Source organism: Anopheles funestus, chromosome 2RL (genome assembly GCF_943734845.2).
Source record: "Anopheles funestus chromosome 2RL, idAnoFuneDA-416_04, whole genome shotgun sequence".
Taxonomy (NCBI): Eukaryota; Metazoa; Arthropoda; class Insecta; order Diptera; family Culicidae; genus Anopheles; species Anopheles funestus.
This window is the reverse complement of record NC_064598.1, coordinates 1,564,035-1,589,512: the sequence shown is the minus strand read 5'-3', so window position 1 is coordinate 1,589,512 and position 25,478 is coordinate 1,564,035. Positions and strand designations below refer to the sequence as shown.

General features: G+C 42.9%; 1 protein-coding gene across 1 annotated transcript; it reads left to right on the top strand.

The window, feature by feature from the left end:
* Positions 1-1,675: 1,675 nt before the first annotated feature.
* Positions 1,676-25,414, top strand: LOC125761531 (mucin-5AC-like). The gene is made up of 3 exons (XM_049422744.1): positions 1,676-3,468; positions 20,223-24,358; positions 24,436-25,414. The coding sequence occupies exons 2-3, from the start codon at positions 23,824-23,826 to the stop codon at positions 25,308-25,310; spliced, it is 1,410 nt and encodes a 469-aa protein (XP_049278701.1). The 5' UTR covers positions 1,676-3,468; positions 20,223-23,823; the 3' UTR covers positions 25,311-25,414.
* Positions 25,415-25,478: the final 64 nt, after the last annotated feature.

Genomic DNA, 25,478 nt, shown 5'->3' with positions numbered 1-25,478 from the left:
TCGGTCTCCACCTGCTGAGAAAAAGTTCATGAAGCTTCTCACGTGCGCGCGTTTTCGTCTGTGTGGTATGCAATTTAGATGATGTACTACGGTGAATCGAAGTACGTAGCAAGAAGCGACTCTGCTTAAAGGGCATAAGACTATCATGACTCTAGTCCTATCGGCATCGTTCGTTTCGCCCCGTCAGGTGTGGGGCAAGTCAATCAGAGGAAAAAGTTTCCCCCAAGTGACTGACCTGGGCGGTGGAAAATGGAGTCAAGCATCATCGGGGTTGCCGGAACGATTGTAGCCCCTTGGTGCGATTCTCATTTTGCGCTGAAGGATTTTTTTGTGTTCACTCGAGGAAATATGAAACGATAAAGAATTCCCACTTGAACGTTTCAACGATGCATGGAATTTTTGGGATGTGATCGGAAACAGTTATTCAGAATGGTCGTATGATTTAAGATACTACGACGAAGGAGATGAATGTGTGCAATTTCATGTAGACTGCATTTGTACTGAAAATCTTGCCGCCATTAACAAATGTAAGGCAATTACTTACCCATAGTAAATTGTTTTGTTGAATATGCCTACTCGCCACGTGTTCTTTGATAAAGGGAAAATAAAGAATCGCTTGAATTGTTGAACGAAGGAAAATTTTAAACATTTTAAATCCTCGAGAATGGGTATTTCAATACAACTTTGAGCGAAAATTCCGATTGGATAAATAGGATTTATTTAGCTGAAACCCTTTCGTTTTGCTTTAACAGAAAATCAATCGTACCATGTTGCATTATGCATGAAAACGTCCCTTCAGATCTTACATAAACAAGTGCTGATCCTTTTTACCGATTCTACCGGCTCTGGTGGTATAAAGAAGGAAATTTTTACTTTACGAAAAAACTCACACACTCTTACGCATCTTCCATATAATTATGCAAAGATAGTAACGAACTACGAAAAACAAAAACCTTTAAGATTAAGATAACAAACCCAAGTGGAAGAAAGTAAAAGAAGAGCCGAATTCGCATGAAGTTTTTTGGCCATTGTTATTCTTTGGCATCTAAGTTCGATAAGAAAACTATTCTATAGTTTGATCATAACGGCACGACACGGTCGTCGGCTGATTATGTGAAACACGCACGTGTGGTGAAAGGAAAACATACGCCGAACAGCTGTTTGGAATGAATTCAAAAGGCCAACAATGAGAGCGAGACACAGTGAGAGAGAAAGAAACTGCTCAATATGTTCATCACTTGTGGTTGTTCATGGACGTTCGAACCGTTGTGAACCAAATTGCTTATGGTGAGTTTTTAAATTGTTTTAAATGTAAAACAATGAGCAATAGTTTTGAGATAGCAAGAAAATTTTGAACTTTTGATTGAGTTTCAAGTGTTTGAAAGACTTTAAACAACCGAATTCATAGCACGTGGAGAGATAACAAAGAAATATCGTTGTAAGGAGTTAAACACCAAGCATTCGGTTATGATTCGTTATGATAATATTAAATACAGTTTACAACAGTTGTACTACAAATTAAAATGTGTTGTCGTGGATGATTTTCCATGCGTAAAAAGGTGTAGAAGTTGTAGAACATGCAACGATGCTAAACTGCGCTTTATAAAGCTGATTCATCGTTGCGAGAGAAATCAAAATGGGAAGAGAGAATGAACAGAGATCAATTCTCTGGTTTTCCGCTCTCGGCTAAGGAATTGTAACCGTTCCGTTAATTTATCTGGTTTTAAATATTTTTATGATAGATTACTTTCTTCATAGCTTGTAAAGATACAAAACAGTGATCAAGAATGAGTTGACGGCAGCCTGAAGAAAATTTTTGAAGTTTAATTTTAGTTAACTCTCCATTTCATAGTTTGAACATGAGCGATGAACCATCAGCATGAACTTGCGAGATGATGGCCATATGCGAGAGCATGCGAGGTGCAAGCAGCATTCGCGAAATATTCGATGCGTTTTCCGTCACGAGACTTCCAACGAAGCGGTCGTGCTCATCAAGCCAAGAACCAATCTTTTGTCGGTGTTGAAACTACGTGTGCTTTGAAGTATCGAGTGATATTGGAAAAACTGGCCATGTGCAAAGTATCCCATACGCGTGTCTAACACAGCCAGAACACAGGAAAAGCAAAACAATAAAATCACATTGCTGATTGTTGAGTTTATTTCGCAGTTAATTGGCCATCGTAAAGCCGGTCGATCGAGCGGAGAGTAAATTGAATGAATAATTAAAAAGTTTCGCGATCGCTGGCCGGACAACTTCGACATTCTGCGTCAGGTAATTACTAATACCCCGTTCTCGCTCTCGGACGCATTTCAAGGGGTTTCGCGTTTTTAATCATCCGCTACACACGTTGCTATTTAGATCACAACACCGATCGCAGAGATCTCGCTTACAAAGGGTGGTATCCGCCTCTTCTACTCTGCCCACGTTTGAGTTCTATCAGGTCAGGGGGAAAAACACCCTTCCCAACCCTGAATTGTAAAGGGAGTGTGCGTTTGATGTCTTAAAAACCTGACCTAAAGTTCCCGCCTGGTTTGTGTGTGTGTGTGGTGCTACGCGGCAACGGTGATACGCGCGTGAAAACGTGAAGAAACGACACGGGAAAAGTGAGTGTTACATTTCAAGAATCTGCCTCCAGCACGCCTTTTGCAGCATCAGAAAGGCCGGCCTTTCTCAAAAGCGTGACGGTCAAAACAAACAGGCAGCAGGCAATAGCAAGACGTAATCTATCTCGCGCAAAGCTGTGCTACATTTGTTTACCTTTTGCCCGGGAGTAAGATTTCGTTCGGCGGCAACACTGTGTTTAAGTGATGCGGATTATTTGATCGCTTATCCAATTGCTTCGGTTTTGGTTTGCGGAAATCAGTACCGGAGTAGGTCAAAAAGTGTGACTCGGTGGGCTGCAAAAGAAGCAACGCGAAAGCATTCGCAACTCAATTTGTCTAGTCAAAATCGCGGTTCCAGGATTGCAAGACCAGTGCACAGGACTTCAAGCTTCCCGCGCGTCAAGCTGTAACGTTTAATTATTCAAAATATTCGCGCAACGAAACGCAAAGCCGGAGCTTCTAATCCCTAGTGTAAAGTGTAAAGCAAAAGAAAGGTCCCGCGCACGTTTTGTGTTTTTGTTTGTGTGTGTTTTTGAAGAGTGGTAGTATTGAAAGTGCAAAAGTGTAACAAAAAAAATATACAGTGCAAGTGAGGCTTGTTGTGTGATCTTTTCCCGCCATCAGTTCAGAAAAGTACGTAAAGCGACGCACGTGGTGGGAAAGTGTGTTTGCGTAGTGTCACTGTCACAAAAGTGAAGCTCAAGGCTTGCTGAGTGCGAGAGTAACCAAAACAGCTTCCTCGTGTTTCGCTATCGCTTTTTCTAATTTCACATTTTGGGACAGAAAAGTCTGCTACAGTTCGTATCACGTTACCGAACCTTCGTCTCACCATGAACTACATCAGCGTGCTATCGATACTAACTGGTAAGTCAGCAAAAATATATAGAAATGAAACAGGGGACTTTCTGTTCGATTGATTAATTATAGATGACAGCACGCAAATTGAAACATCCCCTTCGTTCGTGCAGCTCCAGCAGGTCTTGGGGAAGCTGACGTTCGTTCATAGGCCTCGAGAAAAGAAAAGGTTTCTGGCCAACTCGGGGTTTTGCTTTGTGTAGCGGAACTTGTTCTCAATGACGTTGTTAGTTTTATTTACCGAACGTCTGACAGTGATTGTCTTCGATGCTGGGGATGTTAAATTATTCGTAACGATAATGACTGATTACTCCCGGTAAGTGCTTTGAGGCGAATGGCGAACTAAGCGTGCGGGAACATCGCCCAAATCTCACTGCCGTCCACAGAAATGGGTGAAATTGTGGAATGATATACATTCAGTACTGGAATACGTCCTTGACCAAATGAAAACAAAACCATAGCCAGAAGAGCCTTGCCTTAATGTCCATTTCCGTTATGAAATATGACTCAAAGAACTGAAAGAAAGAAAACTCACGTTCCATGTGCATCATCCAGCCAGCCAGTGATGTCCAAGTATACAAACAGCATCATTTGCATTGACTTATGGACTCGATCAATTTGATGTGCAGGAGATTTTGTTCCGACTTCTGGCGGTTTATTACCGCATCAACCCAACCCAATGGCCACACGCTACTTCCGGCGATAAGATCCAACGGTCGTTTGGTGTGAAAAGAGCCTACTCAAAGTCAACCATTTACATCAAATTATCGGTTGCAGGCGGAACGGATCGTTCCGTTGCTCCGTGCCCGTACCCAGGGCGTTAGATACACGGCTTGTTTACATTTCGCAGGTTTTGGTTAGGTTTTTGGCTTGAATGCTATTTACTTTGTCAGGCATGAATTGGGGAAACACGGACAGGGACGGGCTCGGTGCAATGTTTGGCAAGCATAGCACCCTAAATTGCCCATCTGTCGTTTGCGTGCGGATAGGAGGCCCGCCTTATGTCAACACCCGACCCGTGATTCAACAGGACTGGTTGCTTCGTTCTGCCGGAGCCGGAGCCTTTCCACCGTCCCGACGTAGACATTGTGGTGGTACACACCGGTGTTTAGAAGGTATTTTTGCGATAAGCATTTGTTATTTTTTTCTTTTAGGCATTTCGCTTTTCGTGTCGTCTCCGTCGAGCCTTCGATTGGATCGGGCAAACAGGAAATGGCAAAAACAAGTTCCTCTGGGCCCGTATTGCCACTCCAAACTCCGAGCGGTTGGCGTTCGTTCTTCTTCATCTGACTGGTGACGGGTTCTTGCGTCGGTCAAGTGCGTGCCTTCGTTCGTTTTGATATCTTGGTACTTATCTTGGCGCTTGTACGTTTGCTTGCGTACTTTCAACGCCATGAGCAGATCAACCTCTCGAGAGAACCATCGTGGTATCGTGGTGTAAGGTTTTTGTTTTGTAGCTTCTTCTCTGCTGTTGTTTTTTTTCGAGTTCTTTATGGTCCCTGTCATCGCATACCTCCCTTTCACCAAAAACCTCTAGCAAAGAGCGATATTTCTTTCAGATGTTTTACGTTTGGGTTCTGTGTTTTTTTTAATAACAGTCAAAATAGACGACAAAAAAATAGGACCGGGACAAAATAGAGAAGGGAAGTAAGTTTCCCACCAATCGAACGCGGGAGACACTCGCGCGTCCGTGTAAACAAAACCTTTATAATATTGATGACCGCGTGCGCGTTTGCATCGGACACGAAGGTTAGAAGGAGAAGGCGTTTGTTTGGTGGATGGGATTGATTAACATGCGTCGATTATCATCTCAATCATCAAATTAGTACGATTGATGAGGTGCCATTAATATCTCACTTCGCTCCCGACGCTGCTTCGTGTTGCTGCCACGCCACATTCTGTCTAGATGTCATAATCAAAGGCCCTATAATATAGGCCCTTAAAGGCAGCTTCGGAAGACAGTTGAGCGGAACTGAATCGGAATTGAAGGGCACGGCACGCTAATCACTAGCTGCACGCGTTGTTTTGTGTCTTTTCCCAACGTTATTTCACTCCAGCAAAAGGCTACAAATACAAAAGGCTACACAAATTATATCGAATGGGTACGTCCAGCATGTGTGAGTCAGCATACGAGCACATGAAGGTAAAGGGTGCATCTTTGAGACCGGAAATCAAAATGACCTTACGTTGGGATTAGGGTAAAAGATGCGAAGCTACCGGGGAACGAGTGATCTGCGGTACACAGGAATGTTTACCGTCTTACCGTTGCTGTAGTCCTAAAGCTGTTCGACTTTTACCAGTTCCCGCCGATATCTCGCTGTGCGACAATGGAAAAGGGTCGCAGGCACCATCGCAGCAGGACTTTAAGAGCTTAGCTTGCGGGAAAGAGCAAACCTTTCCCAGCAAACCGTATGGCGCTAGTAGGAGAAAAACGTGGTTGTTGGGTTTAGGTTGAGCAGAAGGCGCCTGGTAGTTGGTCAAAGAAAAACAAAGTGAACCCAAATTAATGGTTTCTAGAATGACTGCAGCGTACCGACCCTTTCTCGATTTCTGCCGAATTTACGGGAATGTGGCGATGCTCATCGTTTTTGGGGGGTGAGTTCCCGCTTTGTCCGGGAAAGCAATTTGAATGTTTCGTATTTCGGACCATTGGAAGAATGCTGTACAGCGTTTGGCTAGCTTTGTTTGGGATGTTTGGCGTGATAATGAGATAATCAATGGAGATGATCTTTAATTAGGGTTTGTCCCGTTCCGCTTCGTACTCCAATGTCCACCATCGTCTAGTGCACAACAAACTACGCTAGTTTTAATTTGGACAACGTGCTGGCGTGTTGGGTTCTTATCGAACGTACCTATCGGAGCCATGTTCGATTCTGCTATTCCGCAGCATGGTGTCAAAACAGCGTAAGAAGATGTAAACTTTTCCACGTGAAACGTCTTGCGCAAGGCGCACGTGAGGCTTCTTAAAGCGACAACATGGTACAAAGTTTTCTCATCGTAAACCAGTAAACAGTTGCAGAAAGTTTACCGTGACACGAAACGAACACCAGAAAGTCAGAGGGATCCTTTTTTCTCCTTTGTTTTGTACATTTTGTAGGAGTCAAGGTGGTTTTGTTTAAAGCGTGACAACATTGTTCCGTTCTCCGTAGTTTTAACTGTTATACAATTAAACTGTGAAGCGAATTTGTCAAACGAGTCACAGAGTGTTGCAGTATGGTTTGTGTTCTCATATTTTATGTGCGTTATCTCCAATCAGAAAAGAAATGCTCAACGTGCACTATTAATGGCGTCGTTGATCGATAATCAGTGTGTCCATTTTTGACGTTGAATGATGATCGATCGAACCACGCTAGTGTGCGGTCACTTTGTGTTAAAAAAAAACCGTCAATCAACCCCCCGTGGGTTTCGCTGTGGGGTGAGACTGGTTTCTATTGATCTTGATATGATACTCGAGCGGTATAGATAGCAATCGCGATAACGTTCAAGGTTTCTTTAATGTTGCTTCTCTTGGACGGGTGGACCCTTCTTGGGGACCTTTTTGATGTTTTGATATATTCAACGACGGGGTTGACCTGTGCGGGAATATAAATGTATATCGATGTTACCCCCTCACTACATGCTTAGCTATTGTCGCGTTTGCGAACGTGTTTTTTTTCTTATTTTTTATGCTTTCTTCTATTTAAAGCATTATTTGAGTGAAAAGAAACTTATTGCAACCAATTCGCATCAAAATAAATCAATTTAATTTTTTTTGCAAAATTTCTCAAAAAAAATGGCAAGGGGTAAGCCTTATGAAATTTTCGAGTTGAAATTTTTTTTTTAATTTTTTTCTGATTTTTTATTCTCTTTTGTATTTAAAGCATTATTTGAGTGAAAAGAAACTTATTTCAACCAATTCGCATGAAAATAAAACAATTTTTAAAATTTTCCTAAATTTCCCCAAAAAAACCAAGGCTAACCCCTTAGGAAATTTTCGGGTTTTTAGAATTTTTTTATTTTTTTCTAATTTTTTATTCTTTTTTCAATTTAAAACATTATTTGAGTGAAAAGAAACTTACTGTAACCAATTGGCATTAAAATAAATCAATTTAATTTTTTTTGCAAAATTTCTCAAAAAAAATGGCAAGGGGTAAGCCTTATGAAATTTTCGAGTTGAAATTTTTTTTTTAATTTTTTTCTGATTTTTTATTCTCTTTTGTATTTAAAGCATTATTTGAGTGAAAAGAAACTTATTTCAACCAATTCGCATGAAAATAAAACAATTTTTAAAATTTTCCTAAATTTCCCCAAAAAAACCAAGGCTAACCCCTTAGGAAATTTTCGGGTTTTTAGAATTTTTTTATTTTTTTCTAATTTTTTATTCTTTTTTCAATTTAAAACATTATTTGAGTGAAAAGAAACTTACTGTAACCAATTGGCATTAAAATAAATCAATTTAATTTTTTTTGCAAAATTTCTCAAAAAAAATGGCAAGGGGTTAGCCTTATGAAATTTTCGAGTTGAAATTTTTTTTTTAATTTTTTTCTGATTTTTTATTCTCTTTTGTATTTAAAGCATTATTTGAGTGAAAAGAAACTTATTTCAACCAATTCGCATGAAAATAAAACAATTTTTAAAATTTTCCTAAATTTCCCCAAAAAAAACCAAGGCTAACCCCTTAAGAAATTTTGGGGTTTTCAGATTTTTTTTATTTTTTTCTTATTTTTATTCTTTTTTGCATTTAAAGCATTATTTGAGTGAAAAGAAATTTTAAATCAATTTAAAATTCATCATGGCGTCAAGTCGTGCTTCGAATAGCGATTTTTGCTGAAAATACACCTATAGCGACTTTTCAAAATGTTTGTTATATGGAGGTTTACAAAATTTTTCTGAATCGCGTTCGCACACGCGACAATTGCTAAGCGTTTAGTGGCGGAGTTATTTGTCGCACGCCCAAAATCGGTCCGAGTGTAAGTGCGGGTTTGTGGTTTTACGTTGATTCGAAAGAGTCACTATAGGTCCCGTACCTTCACTTGCTAGGGGTCAGACAGCATGCTTCCGGGTTTCATGTTCGGTAATCCACATTTGGCATTATTTTTGATGGGAAATTGCACGAGTCGCCGCTGTCCCGAAATGGGACATTGGACTGTTAAATCCCTCGCGCAATAAACTCGTCAAATAGATCAACAGATAAAACTTGTTGGTCAGTAGAGTCAGGATTTGGTTCCCGTGTTCCTTCCTTCGCTAGAAACAGTGAACCGGTAATCTGTTGGCCAGCCGTGGTCAGCTGGGGTTGGCTTAAATTCGTTTCCAGTTCGAGTGCAGAGCAATTCAAACTTCCTTTTTCGACTGCGTTTAGGACACGCCGTAACCGCGTTCCTCGGAGAGGGTAATAAAATTAATTCCCTTTCACAATAAATCTGTTTAAAGCCCTTTTCTCGTACCGGGTGGTAGCTCCCGGGTTGATCCCGACCTCCCGAACTAAGGTAGTGGCCGGATTGGAGTCCGGGGAAACGCTGTCCTCTGCTCGTTGTTTGTCTGGTTTTATGTTTACGGTTTCGAACCCGGCAAATGTCACCCCAAAGTCTGGTGATGGTGGTGGTGGTGTGTATATGTTTTGGGATGCGGTGCGTGACAACATCTGCTCAAACGGACGGAACGGATGGTCGACATTAAAACGAAATTGTTCCCGCGGTCAAAACTTGTATTGTGCTTTCGCGTTCGTTTGATAGCATTTTTTATACTTTTATTCGGGTTTCGATTATTTTTGAATATATGTACCGATCGAGAAAAAAAAACCGTCGAACATCAACATTGACCTCAATGTTGGGGCATGAATAAAAGAAACATAAATATCACGAAAAAATGGAAAATGATAAAGTACCGCCCGATAGAACTGTACGTTGATTGGAGTGATTAAAATTTATCCGCTTTGATACTCTTATTGGCCGCTCAAAAAAAAAACCCCTCTTTGCAGTGATTTCATTTGGAAGAATTTTTAAAAATAATAATTTCATAGAATAAAATGGGAATTAAATTTCCTCACTTCACAGTGTACTGTGCTGTGTTTGTGCGATTGGCCATTTATTTCCCACTCGATCCCATACAATTACGACCGCCATGAGCGATTTATTGATTTGAACAATGGAAAATCTCTACAACCTTTTTGCTGCGACTTCTGGTTCTCCTCGTTCACAAATTTATTGCAATCGATGGTTCGATGGATGGTTTGGTCCTGGGTGAATATGTTTCTTTTTTTTTATTGTTGTTCGAATCATGTTATTGTATGCTGTTATCTTGAGCATTGCATCTGTGAGCAGCGGCCTCCCTTTCGGTACGTCGCTTCCCGTTTCATGTTTACTCAAAGTAAGCCCATCATCCTACCACCATGGCTCAATTGTTGTTTGTACAGGCTTGCGATTTTTTCAACGGCACAGTTCCGTGGTAATGTGCGTTGCGAAATGCAGCGCAACAGGATTAAGTGAGCTTGTGCAGGTCGAAAATTATTGGCCAGCTTTTCATCACCACCCCACCCTCCGTTTCGTTTGGTCGGTGGAAAATAAATGACCAAAGTCTGGTCTGGTCCACTCGGCCAGACACACCCAGACCGACAAAACAATAATAATAATTCAGTACCGCGTTCGATTTATGAGCCTATTTAAAATTAAATATTGCACACGATACGCGATGTGTCTCGCGATCGGATGCGAATTGTCGGATCTCCTGAACACTGTTTGTCAACCGCTCTCGGTAGTTTTTATGGTGGAGCTTTGCGGGGAATGGTTAGGAAAATGAAAAATGTCCACCCCCCCTTTACTCTGGCTGCTTTTGTGCCTTTGACTTTTACACGCGGAACTGATTTGATCGCTCAATTTAATCCTCCATTGAGCATCATGTTCAAGTGATCTTCTGGCGCTTCACATCCTGTGTTAGGTTGCCGCTATGACGGTAAGCCGCCGGTTTAACTCTCACATGAAATATGTCAAAACCACCAAAGGACTCATGTATCAAAGATGATGCCGTGTTGCTGATGGGACCGTGGTTCAATTATGCCACCTGTGGTGGTGAATCATGCTGACTGAGGCAAATTGAAAATTTCATCCCGCCAGCAGCAGGACGGTTGGAGAGAAGCTCCAACGGGTAAAAGCTCGTCTCCGCCTTTCTGCGGTTGTTTCCGTTTTGCAGAGCACATTTTGATGCACTGTTCCCCGTCCTCGACATTACATTAACATGATTTTAATGAAAGAGTCACGTTCTGTCACATGATTTGCTTCTTTATCGGAAATATTTCACTCGCAACCGATTTGGACGCTGGCAGAGCTGGCAAGACTTCACAGTCATTCGGTCATGATTAAAAAATGCGGTTGATTAGCTTGCAAGGATAAGCTAATGTCTTGAGGCAAAAATCAATCTCCACTACCTGGTTCGAACCGGGTCCCAGCTTCCGGCAGCACGACAGAACGTTCGTCGTTCGGTAAATCAAATTAAAATCAATCACGGCAAATCGAAACCGCAAAAGTAAACGAAATACCGGGTGCACCAGCAAAGCATGTCGGCGAATCCCTTCGGCGTGGTTGGGGACGATGATGAGATCGGAGCAGTAGCAAAATAAATAATAAAAAAAACCCCCCGCGCGCCAGCCAGGACAATCGATCTTTTCTCTCCCAATCGGTGGTAGATTCGCTTCTTTTTTGGCCAGACTGTCGTATAGGCTGGCGAGTTTCGTAAAACAATACCCGATTCGGATTTTGCCATTCCGCTTGCGGCACAGTTCGAAATGGATGGATCGCAAGGCACCAAGCATTTGCAAGGACACACGAGGAATCGACAAGAAACGGAAACAACATCCACGAAAATGGAACGAATCCGTTCATTAATTTTGTTTGGTAAGAGAAAGGAGAACTGGCTGCTTTCTTCGTGTGCCACTGCCGGGTGATAGCCTTCGGCCAGGAAGTTTTTCGTACGATTTCGAGAATCGGTTCGATTGTAAATTAAATTTAAAAGTTTTGCAACCGAATGGCGCGGGGCGCGGGCCACCAAAAGGGGGGTGTACATTTCCTTACTTTTTTACGTTTTGCCCGCATGCGAAGGGACCCAGGCCAGGGCGTATGGTAACAAAAGTAAACAGGAGAAAAATGTGGCAAGAAACGACGACGCAGTCCTTATTCTCGCTTGATTGTTCTTGTTTATTTTCCTCACGATTGTTGTTTGATGCTTCTCATTTTGATTTTACCGATATTGGTAGGCTCATAAAAGAATGAATAGAATAGCCCTTGCCTTGTTTTTTTTTGTACTGCTATCACCGTGTTTGATTGTTTCGTTTGATTCGTAGGTCTCAAAGGCACCGTCAAGGATTTATTTTCTGTGCTGATGCGTTGATAGAGAATGATATGCCATGCTGCCGAGCTGGCCAAAACAAAGCCAGAAGGGAATGGAAGTGTTTCTTGTCATTGTGCTGTTGGAAAGTGGAATTTTATCCAATTAACGAAAACTATCTGCAACACGCTGTTTGTGGTTGAATTTATTAAATTGTTAAAAAAATCACAATAAAAGGGGAAAAAATGGAACAACAGGGGTGGAAAAGTTCACGCGTTGATCGATCGACATGACTACTTATCACCTTTAGCAGGATAATCTGGGCTGTAGTTTCGCTGTCATTGTCAATTGTGCCACAGTCCACTGTCAATTAGGCAGTTGGCGTTTGTTGTCGTGAGTTCATTAATTATAGCTAATTAGGAGTCGTAATTGAATCATTAGTGTTCGACATGGGGCGACACTCGATTTGGTTAACCTGTCGTAGAACACAACCGACCACGAGAGCCGAGTTTGCAAGGCTTCGTTGCAATTGCAATAATGTAATTACTGTCACCATGCATGTATGTGCCGACCGGTGCCGGACACTAAGATCGAACCACGCTCAAAACCTGTTCCCCTGTTCCTGTCGCAAAGGATAACGAGACACGTGACGGTTGTTGCAGGCAATGGTTGATTTTTGTGCGGAGCACGTGTTGAATTTTAATAGAAAAAACTAAAAAATAGATACATTATGAAACTGGGAAAATACGGGTTTTCCCTCCTTCGGAACATTGATTGAGAGAAGAAAAAATTTAATCGGACGTAGAGTCACAAAATCCTTGTTCTCCCTTTAAATACCACCTTTTTCAGATAAACTTAAAGCACGCGTCACTGTATGATTAATACACCAACTAAGTAAAGGAATTCCATTCTCCATACTCCGCTTTTGTGTGGCCGCAACACGCGTGATTGAGCACGATTTTGCGAAACAAATTCTTCCAATAAAATGAACTCCAATCGAATGCCATGAAATGCATTGGGCGCTAGATGATTATGTGGAAAAAATATTTAAAAAAAGAAAATTCAATTGAATGTGTCGGAAGCATTTTGGAATTAAATCGAGCACGAATTCGGCATGATTAACTCGATGCGCGATAAATCACCTCATTTGTGTGCCGTTTATGTTTATGGTGACCCTATCCATTTGCCCACCGTCTTGTGGTAGTGTCACTTTATGGTGTTGTGTATGTGTAACATGTCAAGCGATGCAGAATGGACAGCATAACGGGCAATCATAAATTTAGTTCTCTTTTCATAGACCGCCCGCTGCTAGAATTGTTGAGGTTTCCCTCAGAACTAGGCAACTCCCAACGGTTTGTGTTGGTGCAAATGGGCAATCCGGTTGTACGCGGTGTTTGATGGAACTTGAACTAATCCTTTGATTCGTGTTTGAGTATGCCCCGGGAACCGGCAGGTGATATGGGTTTACCATTCCCGCCGAATTCTTGGTCGATGATGCATAGATAACAAGGTTCGAAGTTATGGTGTTGTTTAAACCACTCCGACCAGCGAGTCTTCAGTGTGCAGAACTGACGAGAGCAGCACATACCACAGTTTACCAATGCATTATAGATTAGAAAGTAATCAATTTGTAGAGCGCTGCATGGTATGTCGTCCTTGAGTCGCTGGCATGACATTCTTGGCTACCTGCATATCGTGGTCTATAGACCACGGGTGGATGTTTTGAACTCGTGTGCCTTGGTTGGTTACAAATTTATGACTTGTTTTTGGCTCACATCAGACTCGTCCCATCCGTTGGCTTTGGCGTCGGGACTGGTGAGCAAATTGGCATCTTGAGCAATGATGCTATGGACAAACTTTCGGTTGCCTTACCGTGTCGTTGAACTCAGGCCACACAGGGCACACGTTGTGTAAATGTCACATCAAACTTCTGATCGAAGGTTGGTGTTGTTTTTAGTGTCCCAGCACAGCCGTCCATCACATTTTGTGTCCCCAAAGGACAACAGACCGGAAGGATACAACAACGAAAAAAAAATGAAGGAAAATGTATTGCAACCACTGGTGAGAATTTTGAAGTGGTCTGTAAATATTGATTCGCTACATTTAAGAGGCAACGGCAATGGGTGGATTCACAACATTGGCAAAACAAACCTTTTCCAACCTTGTACGGGTCTTTTGAAGGTGCCCGAAGGTGTCGAAGGACAAACGATGCGTGTGATAAAACACTGTGAAAATTGATGCTGAACTCAGGTGAAGTCAGCTCACCGTGGCTGAGAGGCGAAAAAAGAAGAGTAAGTCGAATATTTCATCTGCAAAGGTGTGACCAGAGTAACATAATCTGCTTCTCGCAGCAAACGCTCCCAGTGGATGTGTACCGTAGAGCACAGAAAACGTGATCGTTGATCGAGTAATGTGATGACCATTAATAGCGCATCGAAATGGTTTGGTGCCTGTGGGCAAAGCCTACAGGCGATTTTGACTGTTGCGCTTAGAATAGTCGCCAGACTCAGATCGCGTCTAATCGTTTTGTACCGATGGCTAATGATGGGCGATTTTGAGTGGGCGATTTTGCTGATTCAATCGGTTGAATAGAACGCATTGATGCTCAACCAACGGGTGGTCAATTTTATCGCTAACCACCAAAGAGCGCGATTCCTCAAAAATGATTCTCCTTCTTTTTAAATAATCATCGCGTGTATTGTGAAGGTGGATATTTTACTTCTCCTCGTAAATGATCGTCACGATCGTTAATGGACGAAGAGGACACAGCGTGCTGAAGGTCATTAAAATAGCACTTTTTTAGATAATCTTCCGAAACTGGCAGATTCCATCACACAACCTGTTAGAGACAGGTTCCGATATGTGGTTGCGGATAAATGTGACCAAATGGAACAGAACCTGTTTGATTGTGTGGTTGTACATGGTGGGATTTTCGAATAAGACGAATATTGTTAATATGTAGATACGGAAGGTCGATGGACGAATAAGCACTTGCGTCGTCGACAGTATGCGCTGCTTCCGGTTGCCGAATCTTTGCCGGAATGTGTGTTGGCTTCATAATTTAGAATAAACATTTGTCAGACTTTAAAGCCAATCTCGGTGTTTGGAGATGCAAATTCACGTCCACTGCATATTACCAAACTCCCAAAAAGCTCTGCCAAGCGCCAAGAAAGCTTTGCATACGGAACATTACCATAAACGTCGCAGTGTGGACAAAGCAAAGCAGAGTTAAGCAAAAGGAGGTTAGGAAACATGACGATTTTTGGCACCGAATTCCGTCGCCATCGGATCGTCGTTTGTGGCCTCGGTTCACACAGTGCGACCCAACTGAACGCTCGAGATGCAAATGAAAAATCGATATCGCACTTTTCTTCCACAAAATTATATCCTGGAACAAGGGGCAACACGGAGGAGCAGCCCATGGTAACGAACGGGGTCGAAAATGGCACGTTGCATTTTTGCCAGGCAGTTCAGGTTTTTGGGGTTTGGTGTGCGGTTTTTTCGTGTGTCACTTTTGGCTGGCGTTCGATTTTATTGGCAGGTTGCGGTGCTACGAACTGTGCGAAACCTGACGGATGAGCCAACGACCATCCTGTCTAGGCTGGTTGGGTAGCCTTCGATCGGTAAACCGAACAATTGTGTGATGGCAAATTTGAGTTGCCGCCCGCTTTCCCGCTTCCTGTTCCTGTTCGCCTGATGTAACAAAACCAAACGCGTTTGGCTCCGATGGTCAGTAAATTGATTACATTCTCTTCTGCGCAATGTGTTCGCTAAAAATCAATACGGGAATCCGTGCCCGGGACACTCTACCTGTCAGTACGGTCAGGTGTCAGATCGTTGGGATGGGAAATGATTGACCTCCCGAAGCGGAAAGCGTGGACTTGCAGCGGCAGAGAGTCATTTTGTGAAGCCTTTCGTAAAATGCTTTTTATGAATATTAATTGAGCGAGGACAGTGCATAGTAGTGCATCGGGCACGAGTCCACCAAAGGGGGTATTATTGGAAGGTACGAAAATGTCACTGTAACTGGAATTCCATGATGGAATTAAATGCTAATGACAGGTTGAAGAGAAAAGTGTCCAGCCCTGTTCGTTAGGGCAGGCAAACATCAGCAGTTTTTTTGTAGTCGTAATGTGATGCAGTGCATTGTAATGGCTATTAAATAATAGTAGAGATTTTTAGCTTTTATAGCTTGGCTAAAACAATTTACAAAAACCCGTCCAATTTAGTAGAACTTTAAATACCTATTAGAGATTGTGTTTAAATAGATACAACTTATAAAACACCGTCCTATATATGTATATGCCCCTTTCAAAAGATACAGTTTGAGAGCCTAGCATATTGCATGGATTAAGCGAAACTGAAGAATATATCGCACTGGAGCAGAAAAATTGTCCAAGTAAAATTGTCAAGATAACAGGAATGACTGGACGATTTTAAACTGGCCACTCATTCATCGGCCATAGCGTACAGTGTATCGTTTTGCCCCCAATTTAACACCCTATTCAGAGTGGCACGGGCTAAACAGAGCTAAAATTGAAGCCTTAATTGTACGTATTCACCCCATCGAGAGCAGCATGGGACTGCTTCAACGTGCGCTTGTTAGTCAGTCCAAATGTCCATTCGTCCATGCCGTTTTTGCTGTCCACTAGTTTGTTGGCGGAACACTTTTACTTCTATTCCTTACATTGAGATGAGCAATGAGATAGCGTTTCCCAATCGGTTTGTTCGTTGGAAATGGTGTTGGTGGATAGGAACTGAACGAAGGCGATTGGTAGTGAGATAAAACGAGGCAGAGGAATAAATCTATAGACAAGTACCGCCTTGTGGAAGCCGACCTTTGTCAATCTTTGTTTGCGTTAGGTATGTCTCAACTGGTGACAATCAGTGACAATACTCGGACAGTAGGATAGAATAGAAACTGGCCAAATAATAGACGAAACATTTTATAGTTAATGTATTTACCCTTCGAAAGGATTCCGAAAAACGGTTTAAATACATGAAACGAACGGAAATGTTAACTTGATACGCCGTGTGTGTTATCATTTGAAAAAAGTATCGTAATTTTACAGGATTCGATGTAGAACTCACCGAATCCGCCATGTTTGTAAATCTGTTTTCGATGATGTACTCAGGCGCAGTTCGATATTCGTATAGTGGAGAGGTTGGGAGGCCGAAAGCCGATTCTCGTTATGCAAATATTTCATCCGTGATAAGAGTGTAAAATAAAACGGCCAAGAAGTTGTACGATGCCAGTCGGAAAAAAAACACATGCAGACCGTGCATAGATAGGATCAAAATGCATCGATAATAACGAAAGCTATCGAATGCATTCGCCTCATTAGATCCAGTGCAAATGCAGACCATGTACTCGGGCAATATTTCTTCATCATTACGCCATGAGTGTATTGCGGTGTAGAAATCGCAGCAAGAGTAAAGAGATCAATTATAATGAATAAAACATAAAACTTATTGGAATGTGGCGTTTGCTGTTTGCTTGCCTTTGGGCCGTAGAAGGACCAGCATTGGTTGGGAAAATTGAGATGAATTTTTGGTGTATCGTTATTTGCCACCGCCAGGCATCGGATCGGTTGATCGGATGCAATTCCGGATGCAACGGCAGTGATTTCTACCGAACGTTATTTTGTGTGTTATTTTGAATAGTTTAACCGCAAAGTCGAGCCCGCTTCCGGCCAAAAGCTTTCCTCGTCCATCGCAATTTTTGGCTAAGCAATTATCATCTGTCGTGGTTCTGGAGCTGTCCGGGGGGGGCTGGAATCGTTTTGAATGGGCAAGCGAAGGATGTGCAGCGCGAATGAGAGATCCTCATCATGCTGATGGTTATGGTCGGAGGTCTTGCATACCCGCAGCGCACCGACAGACCATGGTAATGGTGGTGCTGGGCGCACGTCACGGCAATCATCGGACACGGGAGTGGTGTACGTCAAGACCATACACATGTTTTCCCATCCGAATTCTGATTGGGGATCGGTGTATCGTTCTGCTCCAGATCCTGGTGCGGTCAGGCATGAGAGACATCCGAGATGGTTTTGGTGCTGCACTTGCAATGCACCCTGCACATTCTGCTTTACGTGAAAAATAGACGAAAAGCATCAGTACGGGTAATAGGGAAAGAAAAAACACTCGGATATCGCTATCTGCCCGGTCCGGTGTTCAATGTTCGCACGGTTGCTCGTATTTCGCTCTTGATATGCATGCGATGCACCGGTGGCTGCAGATGATTGGCCGAGCACGGTGTTCGCGCGGTGGTTCCGGTGTTGATTGTATGTGTACCGGAAATCGAGCTACCGTTTCCGAGTAACGTGCCGAAGGCTGATGATGGAGCTTTTCCATGGTGCAGCAGTGCGCAGGGGTTTGGTGAAATGTGGAATCAACCGGGAGAAAGAGGTCCGTTTCCTCTCCTTCAACATAGCTACTGATAAATGAGGAGACAATAGCGGAAAGTTCGGAAAAAGTATGATGAAAATTAAGCAGTGCACAGTAGTAGTGCTTTCCTGTCCGGCATTTGGTGTGGTGTGTCGACACACACACACACACGCTTCTTTCCGCATCCGGTCGCGTGGTAAAGAAACGGATGCTGAAGCTTCATCGAATGCCAGCGGTACAGGTTTATCCATTTTCCGACCGATTTCATATGCCCGTTCGACTTAGGTTTGGTGGTGCATTTACCTGCATTCGATTGGTAGGGTGGGACCAATCCAGTGGGTGGGTGGGTGGTGGTTGCAAGTTGCGAGTTGAAAGCGAGCAAAGGACTCGCGAGCAGCATTCAATGAATTCTGCATTAAAACAATTCACATCGGGATCGAATGGATTCGAATTTGGCAGAAGAAGTTTCGCGCAAAGTTTTTCCTAGTTTTCCTTTTTCAAATCCACTTTTACGTTCGAGGGTATGTGTGTGTGTGTGTGTGGTTCTGTGTATTTTCAAACATTGGCCACATTTCAAATGCTGATTTTATACCGGACAGTCAAAACCGAAACAACGGCGCTGTATCGCAGTATTGAAGCTGTGCGGTAAATGTTACCATTCACTGCACAAGAAACACTGGACACGGATGCAGAGTGGAAAATATTTCCCAAACCCATTGCGATGGAGAAAATGTGAAGAGTTTGTGGTGGCGCGAGTTAGGTGAATGGATCGGTTCGGAATGCGCTTATAAAGCGACCACGACCGTATGTTGTGGGTTGGGGTTGGGGGGCAGGTTAATCTGACATTTGAGCAGGAAGTGTGGAGTGGAATTTGCTATGTAGCCTAGATGAGGTTTCCACCCCCCACCCGTGTGTGTGTGTATTTCGCGCACGTATGGCGGTGGTTTGCTGGTGGAGCTTTCTGATCGGATGCCAAAAATATTGTGCACTCACCGCCTCCAGAAAGTTGTGCAATGAGTGGAAGAAGAAAATGCAGTGCATTTGGGATGGGCAATGAGCGAGAGCCAGAGGACAGGACAGTGGGAAGGAATTTAGAACAAACAGTATAGCTTCACTTTGGCACACACTAGCACTAGCCTTGGAGTGCCCGAATGTCAGCCGGTACGGACTTTAGTGATGCGGTGATGTGGGTTAGTGAAAAGTTTCGAACGTTTAAAGTGATCCTGTCGACCTACGGAGAAGCAATGAAGGAGCAAGGAGCAATGTCTTGAGCATGATCGTTTTGGAGCGAAACTCTTTTTCCGGCATCTTCGCTCCCGTCTGGCGGTCGTCTAGCGTCGTCGTTGAGGTTGCACTTTGAAGAGCTCAATATTTGGCCTCTGTAGAAGCTTATCCTTCTGTCGAGCTTCGAATTGGCAGTCGCTGCTTTTTGCTGGCGAGCGAAACGTTTTTCTTTTCCGAATCGTTTCTAAATTCGGCTTTCGGCTGTTGTGAGGAATGGGGCTGCAAATGGGGAAGCAAAACCTTAACCTACCCAAATGGCCACCGGGATCGTAGTTTTCCACAAGCCAACACCGATGGAGGCGTGTTTTTCCAGAGTGTTTGTTTATCGACCGTACGGTTGTGTGTGGTTGAGCGTTTTTTTTTGTTTGTTGTTTGTTGTTAGGTTTTCGTAAAACGGCATCGAAATTGGTGATGCAATTTTGACGAGCGACCGCCCGATGGTTGACCGACTTTGGGTTTGAATATTTAAATCTTCTCCCGTCCCTCCTCTTGGTGCGTTTAGTTGGCAGCTTCCTGTGCATTCGTTGGCCGTACGTTGGATTGCTTTGTTGTAAGCGCCTCCATTGGAAGGAACTTGTCTGCTGCATAATTCATGCAGTTAGTGAAATTTTAAAATTCCATTTAGAAATTTTAGGACACCTGTTGGGGAATCGGGGCAATCCCAGCGCTAGTTGAATATTTGTTTGGAAAATGTGTGTATTGTTTTCGTTTGTTTTTGGCTTCTCAACTTCGATATGCATTTGATTTATGCACATACTAACTTTTACACTAACTTTTGTTTCATATCTATTCTACAGGTAAGTGATACGCAGTTGTTCTGTTTGTTTCGTACCCTTTCGTATGAGTAAGTATGATTAATTTTAATACGAGTGTTTTGATATATGACGTTGTTGACATAAAATTATATTAACATAAAATTCAATACGTTGACCAGCTTTTGCACAAATTAATATTCCCGCTTATCATTCGGAATATTAAATTTCCATCCCTAAACGAAACTAACTACACTTGTAATGAACTCTTGGTCTTGGTCCCCTATCTTTCCTCCAAGATGCTTAACATGCAAGGAGCATAAGTCAGCGGAAAACGATAAGCTTAAATTGTTCGAACGTATAAGTCGAACGAACTTTTCCATCACACATCCCCAAACCCACACACACACACACACACACACACACACCCGTATGATGATTTTTTTTCTCATTTTTTCAAAGTGGTAGCATGATACTGACACAAATCGAGGGAAAATGTGTTGCATATTCTGCTGACGTACTGCAAAGCTGCGCGTGCTGAAGCACATATTTTATCCCGGTATTTATGTATTTTTCTATGCACAGGACAAGATGAGATGAGAAAAATGCAATTTGAAATGCATTATATTGTGAGTTTTGCTAGCATGCGAAGAAGGAAAGGATACAGCTAAGACGACCTCCTTAATCCACTCTTGTCCGGAGACGATGAAAACGACGTTCATCGTATGGCTATGCTTTTGGGTGGAGAAAGTCACGTGCGCCATATTTTGCTACTGTGACGACGCCTAAGACAGGACGACGACGATCAAGGTTCCCGTTTTCAATGTATCGGGATCGGCGGAACCGACCACCAGTTGCATGTTGAATGCGATTCATCTTTCGCGAACGCAGGAAATTACGTTTTTATGAGGATTGATAGTGCCGTCCAAAGAACAAATTTCAAGCTCCGGAACAAATCTTTCCACCCCCCGCTTCCGGCAGGTTAGGCGGAGTAAGATTGTCCGTCCCCGGTTGAATAAATCACCAATCAGCAACAGTCTGCGTCGGAAGCATTAGCAACGGCGGTAATGTCGTTATCGATGACGTTACGTCGCGGAACACTTGTTTCCTGGTGAATTCCTGGCTAGAAGATATTAAGCTAGAAGCCCAATCTGATTCTTAAAATAATGAAAAAGGGGAAGAATAACACCTTCCACCGTATTTCTATTTCCGTTAGCATGCTAATCAGTGAAATTCGATTATTCGACACGAAGCCAATCAGGGTACAGACCAACCAAAGTTAGAATAACTCTTAAGAGAAAGAGAGAGAGAGAGATAAAGGTTTGATTGGTTGTTTTCAGGCGTAGAAACCGGGTTGCGTAATAGGGAAAAAGTCCTTTGAGTGATGAATTTTTAATTCCTAATTGACAAGATGATGAAAAATTCGTTTCCCGGCACACGGAGAATCATCGTTTAATGTTTCGTTTTTAATCGACCTGCAGAATAATAATAATTTGCATTATTTAAGCATATTGTGCATATTATAGAAGCTCCTTCATATAATGGCCCAAAAAGGTAGAACCGAAGGAGAGTATGCATTTGAGGGGGAACCAAACAGCCGTAGCCAAACAAGTGGAACAGAAAATCTAATGGAAATCGTCATGAATATATAACGAGGAAAATTGACTAAAATTTTAAGATCGTACTGTGCGGATCTCTGCAGGAGCGCATAACGAATTAGCTGAAAAAAGATCATGCTATCCTTTCCGCAATGCAATCGTTCACCTTTCATGTCGCCGCGTCACATGGTCCACATTCGTTTTATGTATTTATGTGCGATTTTTGAGCAAGTTTAAGCGAACAGCCTCGAGGGAGATTTAATAAAGATGCTATGTAGTATGAACGCACGAGTATGGCTAGTTCTGTGAGGTCTCCTGCACGACGAAACACGAAGGTCGGAAATTTACGTTTTGGTGCTAGATGATTCGGTCGACCGTGTTCTACGCCCGATACGGCACACACTTGCCAACCGTGGCTATCGTTGAGTCCTGCCCAAGCAGCGATACCGATAGTAGCGACACATCTTTCAAATGAGCTCGTCTCATATGTATATCCATTAAAATGTGGTACACTTTCAAAGTTTAATGAAGCACAGGGTGTCGTACGGAGGATGTCATGCTTTGCTACCAATGCATTCTGTTAGATGTAGGCCACCGGGGAATTTGGAAGCATTGTGTGTGTGTGGGTGGGTACCTGTTAAAAGTGTTCAACAGTGAAAAAGGCTTTAGTATTTTCCTGGTATCATCTTATGATAGCACAAAATTTTGAATAAAGGCACCTTTCGGGCCTGGCGCTCTGTTGCAAAAGAAACCTTCATTGGACGTAGATATATCACAGGCGTTTGATTGCAGGTTTACTGCTTATGAGTGTTTCTAGAAAATTAGATGCAGATGCAATTACTCGCCCACTATCTTACTTCTGCTCGCTTCGTGCTGAAGTCTGACGAGTTCGTTTTTCACCGATGTCTCTATGACTCTTTCTATGTTGAATCAACGTAGCAAAATCCAGCAACAGAGCTTTGATTTGTCAGATTGATTAATTTAATTAGACATATCGGGAGGGTGTGTGGAATGAGGGAATAAAAATTCAGTTCGTTATTGGTTCCTCATTTGGTTCCCAGGCCATTGGAAAATGCTTGATAAATCGAACAGAACGATAGTGTGGTTAAACACATTGCCTGTGGCAATCCAACATCAGCAAAAAAAAAAGCCTGAACGAATTGCAACCCCATAGGGTGGAAGAGAGAAACCCACACCTATCTTAATCCCCTGTAGGTTGTGTTAGTACAGAAACGAAAGGCTTTCATGTTAGCTCTATGATACAATTAATCATTATGAGGAATCAATTAGCACAAATAACAAGTAAGTAAGTGTGTAAGAAAACGTTTTCTAATTGAAAATAATTTCCTTCCTAATCTTTAAATTTCTAAAATAATTGAAATAATGGAAGCAACCCTGCAATGCGTTGTTCTGTAGACAGGTGTATCATAAGACGCTTTTGCGTAATCAATCGATGAAGTAATTTAAAATTCCATCATCCACATAGATAAGCGTTGTATAGTATACTTTTAGGCTGCAATAATGAGCCGAATGATGATCAAGAGACTTTGTGTTTGCAAAGGTGTGTTACTCGATGAAACATTTCTTTCATTGATCGAAAAAACTTCATACCGTACAATAATCAGGAGGTAACTGATCAGTGTGCTTTACGGGGAATTTAAGTTGACAAGATGAAGTGTATTATTGAGTAACAATCAATGCATAATCCACTGAATCAGACGCTTCTTTTTCCACAGTGTTCGTTTTGTTTTCGTGTAACAAAAATAGAAAGACAACAAGAGAAAAACATTATATAGTGCTCCATTAAGCTTCAGAGACGTAATTTTATCGAATGGCTTGCTCAAGTCATGGTAAAGAAAAGTACATATCCGGTAGACATGTTTGCAAAAATAGCAAACAAAAATAGCTTGTTTTTGCGAGTGAACACAATATGCACTATTATGTTGAGTAGACACTGTCTGGGAAGGCGCGGTTCGATTTTGACGCATATAAAAAGAGAGATGTGTCTCAAATGTCCCAATTCCTTTGCAGCAGTGGTGTGAATCGTGATGAAGCAAACATTCGCCACAATTGTGGCACTTTTGGCCCTAACCGGCCACGTGTGTACCGGAATTGGAATTGGTGGTATCGCAGTCGGTCCAGTCACTGTACCACCGGTACAGGTATCTGTTGCTCCGGTCACTGTTCCGGCGGTAACCGTTGGGCCTATCGCCGTGTCTGTCGCGCCTGTTACTGTTCCTCCGGTCACGGTTCCTCCTATCGCTGTTACCCTTCCGGTAACACTCCCAGTAACAATCCCAGCGGTAACAGTACCTCCAATAACGCTACCGGTAACAATCCCAGCGGTAACAGTACCTCCAATAACGCTCCCGGTAACAATTCCATCACTGGCTGTTACGATACCAACTTTGGGAATTACAGTTCCCACATTAGGCGTTACAGTTCCAACACTCGGTGTAACAGTGCCATCTGCAATACCTATATTAGCCACAGTAGGCGGGCTTTTGACCACAACAACAACTGCTGCCCCAACAACGACCACGAAGGCAAATGGCAGCACCGTAACCTTCAATATCGGTGGTAGTGAGTATCGCTTTGGTTGAATATTGGTTGGTCAGTGGAACTTTATAGGGCTTTAACATTATGCATTTGACTTGTAGGTATTCTAACGGTTGCGGCTTCCGATATAGCAACAATTGCGTCCATAATTCAAGCTCTTCAAGCCACTGCAACTACGACTACGGTTGCTGCAGCAACTACGACAACTGCTGGCACGACTACAACCGCAGCAGCTACAACTACTACCGCAGCAGCAACAACAACGACGGCTGCAGCAGCAGCAGCAGCAACGACAACAACGGCAGCAGCAGCAACAACAACCACCGCGTCTGCTGCAGCAGCAACAACAACCACCGCGTCTGCAACTTCCATTTCGATATCCATCACGATTAATTATAATGGCTCGTCCGTAATTATCATATCCAACAATAGCTCACTACTGACATTGCTTACGCAGTTGATGAATCAACTATCCTCGTCCACGACAACTACAGCGACAAGTACAACTGCTGCTCCATCGACGACGAGCGCAGCTACATCGACGACTACCGTCCGCCCGGTAGTTGTCGGTGGTTGTCATAGACATGATCATAGCCACGAGGGCTTCGGTTTTGGATTTGGTGGAAGAATCGGTATTGGTGGACCAGGCGGTATCCTAGGTGTTGGAGGCGGAATTCGCATCGGTAGACCACCGATAGCTCCACTTGCACCAATAGTCCCATCGGCTCCGATACTTCCATTTGCTCCGGTTGTTAATCCTATTGGACTCGTTGCCAGACCAGTGCTGACTGCTGCCGGGCGAATTGTGAATGGAATAGGACAAGGCATTAGCAATATAGCAGGAGGAATTGCAAATGCTGCTGGTGGCTTACGAGCAGGTGCGGGACTTTCTGCAGGGGTTGGATTGGGCGGTGGAATTGGCATAGGTGGAGGCATTGGTATAGGCGCCAGAGCTAATATAGCGTTGATGGGCTGAGCAATCGTAATGAAACACAAATCTGCAATAAACAGTAAATCGTGAATTCGAATCTTTATGCATTGGCAATCCGAGAGTCACTAAAAGAAAAATCGTCTATCCGAAGGGAGAAATGTTCGTTTGCCCTTCAACATCCTTCAGTTTTTAAGTAAATTTTTAGTGAATAGT

What these genes read in the sequence shown, in the direction of transcription:
- LOC125761531 (XM_049422744.1), top strand. Translation starts at nt 23,824, where the DNA reads ATGAAGCAAACATTCGCCACAATTGTGGCACTTTTGGCCCTAACCGGC. An exon ending in AACCTTCAATATCGGTGGTA is followed by an intron (nt 24,359 to 24,435) that starts GTGAGTATCGCT and finishes TTTGACTTGTAG; the next exon opens with GTATTCTAACGGTTGCGGCT.